This window comes from Echiichthys vipera, assembly GCF_963691815.1.
Source record: "Echiichthys vipera genome assembly, chromosome: 6".
NCBI classification, from domain to species: domain Eukaryota; kingdom Metazoa; phylum Chordata; class Actinopteri; order Perciformes; family Trachinidae; genus Echiichthys; species Echiichthys vipera.
In genome coordinates this window covers 6,059,864-6,064,863 of record NC_139831.1, presented here as the reverse complement: position 1 = coordinate 6,064,863, position 5,000 = coordinate 6,059,864, and the positions used below count along the sequence as shown (strand labels likewise).

The 5,000-nt window shown below is 40.0% G+C and overlaps 1 protein-coding gene across 1 annotated transcript in view; it reads right to left on the bottom strand.

Annotated features, from left to right (window-relative positions):
* The window catches only part of anxa5a (annexin A5a), a gene marked incomplete at its 3' end in the record, with an annotated part of 21,702 nt that overhangs the window by 14,877 nt on the left and 1,825 nt on the right, over nt 1-5,000 (bottom strand). Inside the window, exon 2 of the mRNA XM_083915918.1 lies at nt 3,243-3,337. Within this exon, the coding sequence (XP_083772044.1) occupies nt 3,243-3,337 (95 nt within the window). The remainder of the gene's footprint in view (nt 1-3,242; nt 3,338-5,000) is intronic.

The following is a 5,000-nucleotide window of genomic DNA, read 5'->3' as shown; positions in this document are numbered from 1 at the left end:
TCCGCATGCTCGTACACGTGCGCACGCTCGTGCTCGTACAGGTGCACATGTGCTTCACAAAAGCCCACCTCTCCCAAAAGGGCCGTGGCCGGCAAGCGTACCGCTCCTGGGCGCGGTATGGTTGCACTCACACTGGTCAAACGAACTAGACTTTAGCTGTGAAACGTGCTAGGGCACGGTACGGATGGACAGTGTGAGTGCGCCCTAAGTCGAAGTCTAAGTCTTGTGCTCCTCGTTGAAGTGACAGTCGTTGGTGGGAAGTTGGTTTCAGCTTTGTTATTTGTTATATTGAGTCTTAACATTAATCATAGGCCTTGGGAGAGGTTAAATAACTGGATCTCCACACCAGTTAGTTGGTCCAGTCCCAGTCTGGTCAGATGCGTACATGAACTGATGAAGCCTCTTGGATGAGAGGTGAAACGTCTTCCTAGACAAATAACCAAGTCCAGTTGCTTTTGACTGAAATTGCTTTGGGAATATTTACTTTGCTATATTTCCCTAAACTACCATCTAATCAAACAGCAAATATTACTCACAGATGGCTTTATTGATTTCTGTACGTAATGACTCGCATATCTTGGCATTGCTGGGAGCACAACCTGAATGAAGGTGGTGGAAAGAGTGAGTAATAACATGTGTATGTATGAAACACCCGAGGGATCCTCTAATCTGCTGCGCTTGGCCAGTCAAACACTCATCTTTTCACTCAACAGCTCAATTAGTGCGACCGCTAACAGAAAAATGTCCTTATTTCTAGATTACATAATCCATTTTTTCTCTCGTAAAAAAAGCCTTTTGCATTTCAAATAAAACTCTCATAAAAGGTTTGTTAAAAGGTGCATTACTGAACAGAAATGACACCCTGTAGGTTATTGTAAAATAAAACTGGTAGCAGAGAAATAAAATCTTTCACTCTTCAAGAGGCGACACGGTGGTGTGGTGGTTAGCACTGTCGCCTCACAGCGGTAGGGTTACTGATTCGAATCCCGGCTGGGGCCCTTCTGTGTGGAGTTTGCATGTTGTCTGCGTGGGTTTTCTCCGGGTTCTCCGGTTTCCTCCCACAGTCCAAAGACGTGCACGTGTTAGGTTAATTGGTGACTCTAAAATCGCCCGTAGGTGTGAATGGTTGTCTGTCTCTGTTCGTCTCTACGTGCCCTGTGATAAACTGGCGTCCTGTCCAGGGTGTACCCCGCCTCACGCCCGATGTCAGCTAGGATCCGCTCCAGCCCCCCACGCTACCCCGACAGGGACAAGCGGTTGAAGATGAATGAATGACTCTCCAAGAGACTTAAGAAATATTTTTTCTCTCTACTTCTTTGGCACAATCTCTCGGTTCAGGTGTTATTGCAAATGAGTATTTTAAGGCGCCGTCATTTGCAATCACAACATTTTATGACATGTAATGAAGCATTGGTGGTAAAAGCGAATCGGCTCATTTTGATAAATCACTGTAATATTCAGAGACACTCCAGGAGCTACTTTATAATATTACCTGATGTACCTCTTTTCTCTCTCAGACTGCCTCGGCACTAACATTTTCTGTTCTACAACAGAAAACAAATTAACTTGCTGCTTTCGTTCCACAGGTATGTGGACACGACATAATGTGACAGTGTGATGGAACAGTGAGAGCAGGAGAGCGTAAAAACTGCACTTTGGTCCACAGAGACTGCAGGAAATTGGCCTTCCTGCCTCTTCTTCTATGAATTTGTCCCTGGGTGACTGTTGAATGTTAATACAAAGTGTCAACTCTTGCTGTTTGATTCTTTAGGACAGAAAAACTCCAGTTTGGAGAAGCAGACAGGAGTCCGGACGAGGAAGCTAAGCGATGTAATGATACGGACGAGGGAAGCAGCTAAACTTATTCTAACCACCTAAAAAAAAATCAATATCAGTTTAAATGTATGCTTTATAATATTTTCACCATGTAGGACAACTATACCACACTGGAAATACTTCTCCACTCCAGAATGGACTGAGGTGTTGACTGCAATGGCTAGCTATGAGCGTGTTCCTACAGACTGAGTGGGAGGGAAGATCAATTCAGTTCAATTCAATTCAATTTAATTCAATTCAATTCAATTATATTATATTTATAGTGGCAAATCTTAACAAAAGTTATCTCAGGACACTTTACAGAGTAGGTAAAGACCACACTCTATGTCTTATTTATGATTTACACAGACCCAACAATTCCCCCGTAGAGTACGGTGGCAACGAAAACCTTCCCTATAACAGACAGGAACGTCAGACAGACCCAGCTCTGTGGAGGACGCACATATGTCTTGACCCTCCAACAAAGACCAGTCCTTGCCCCAATTTATTGGATACGACAGGTCGATGCTACCGACCTGAGTGTGATCGCTTATCACTTATTTAGTTTGTACTTATCTTATTTCAATATGCTGCTAAACTGCACGCTGCGTACTGATGTATATTGTTTTGTATATTGTTAAATAAAGCTTCTTGAATTGAATCTTGAATCGTGATCCAGATCGATACAGGATGCTTGTGCTCTGTAGATCCCCTGGGTCGCTGTGTTTTGTGCCGGTTGTCCACTTAGATTTGAATTTTGTTCATGGACTGCAGATGTTTTTCTTTCAGTGGTTTAAAAGATGCAAGAAGAAGACTGAGCAAATCATGAAAGACGACATACTGTGTGTCATTCATGTACTGTTATTGTGATAACTCTTATTTCAATTAAATGTCTGACGAAAACGTATTATTACTTATTTAATAACAATAAAAGTCATCATTGACAAAAACATTAATTTTACCTCACAGAACACAGGATTGGTTGGTCTACCGCTGCCTTGATTGGTTTGTTAGTTTGTTGTTGTGTGACTTTAGTGTTTTAAAAGTATAAAAACTAATAGAACTAAAAAACAAACTTACTGACGGAGGCAGCGGTGGACGAGCAACCCCCGTGGTTTGCAAGGTAAAATGACTGTTTTTGTCAAAGGAGTCAGGTGGCTCCAAAGACAGCAGAAATACTTCAGTTCCCCCTTTTTTCTAAACTGAAACAAGGCTGTCTGACAGCAAGGTAAAGTGATGAAAATACTCTCAATAAAGTGTAGATTTAAGTGATTTTAATTAATTGTTTTAATAGGGGCTTTATTTAGGTGAACATATAAAATAAGGCTGATAGAAAGACGTGTGTTTGAGTAGTGCAGCAGATATCTGATGGTTGGTGAGTTAGGAGGGCACAGTGACACACACACGTTCCCAGTGGCTCATCTCACCTTTCCATAAGCCCTTTTGTACGCCTCCTTAATTTGCTGGCGTTGATTGTTGCTGCGAGCAGACAGAAGCATGAGGATCGCATCTTCATCCGTACCTGCACCAGTCAGACAAACATTTAATAGACTTATCAAATCACACAAATACATTTTTTTTTATCAAAGGGCTAATAAAGCCATATCCCATTGTACCCATCATTTAGCAGACGCGTGATCTTCTTGAGAATAACTGACATCTTGCCACATACTCAGCAAAGATCTAACAATCAATAGCTCCTGAAAGTCGCCTGCACCAGAGAAAATGGCTCCGATAGTCAAACAGGCTGAACAGCAGCTTGTGTTATTTCCTCTGAGGGAATGAAAATGTTAAATGAGTCCAAGGCGTCTATGGCACGGAGCTGTAATGAGGTGAGGTCATCCTTGTTGTCCTCACTTTCTTTTTTCAAATGACTCTTATTGTGAAAGTGTAAACTATCAGGAAGCAAGAGAATAAGATAAATGGGGAAAATATGCTTATTATTAGTTTTCAAATATCATGAAGGCCTGCGGTGCATGTTTGAATAGATGACTGACATCATTGATTTACACTAATGACCGCAGAGGGACATTTTTCACTGTTTCCCATTTTACAACCTGGGAGATTAACATGAGGTCAGAGGTCAAACTATAAAAAAGTAAAACAAGTAAAGCCAGACAGCTTTAAAACAAAGACGTAAATTATGTCACACAATGGGCCTCATGCAAAAAGACACATACGGACAAATGTTATCTTATTTTTGTTCGTAGACACAATTTCTCATTATGCATAATTAACTTCATACCTGTTTACTTTCACATTATTCCGTAAGCAAAACACTGTATACATACGTTTCTATATATATATTATTTTATCAATATTTTTTTAGGTATATATATTTAGCTCTATAATTCAACTGTACTATTATATCTTTTATTCTCATTTTACTTGTGTGGTTTTCTTTTTAATACATATCTAATGAGCATTGTTGGAGGGAGCCCAAAATCCTAATTTCCAATAACTACTTCTTGCAATTGTTGCGCACATAACAATAAATAACTTGTAAACATGTAAAAAAAAAAATAATAATAATATCATGGAAACAGTATAATAAAAATGTGATTATTATATATTATATTATGATGTGTTCTTCTACTTACAGCCTTTTTATGGGGACATCTCTTTGCACACAGCACAACACCTGCCCTTATATAGTGTTTAGGGGGCGTTTCCGTATGCTAATTAACAAGCACGCATCGTTCCGAGCAGATTTGGTTGGTTTGAGAACATTTGGTGCATCTGGAGTTCTCATTTTTTTCTCTTTACAGAAAATTCAGAAACATTTAAGAGACAGTGTCTGCATGAGGTTCATCGTGACACATTCTTCTAATTATTCATTTCTCTCAAATGCCCACCATGCCATCATATCATTGACTGTTTTTATTGCCTGTTTGCCTACAGCACGTGTTCATTACTCTGTGAGATTCTCAGTTTCCCTTTTATTTAGACCAAACACGCTGTTTATTATTGTTATATTGGGTTTTACAGAGGAGTAGAACAAGCACAGCATAAAGAAAATATTGCACCCACTCAAGGAAGAAAACAAAGCTTTTCAGTGTGTACAGAATTTAGATATGTTCATCTTTCCTATTATGGACTCTGACAGAGTAGATTAGTAGATCACAGGGGTTTGCCATGCTGAGTGTGAGTGTGAGTGTGAGAGTGAGTGTGAGTGTGAGAGTGAG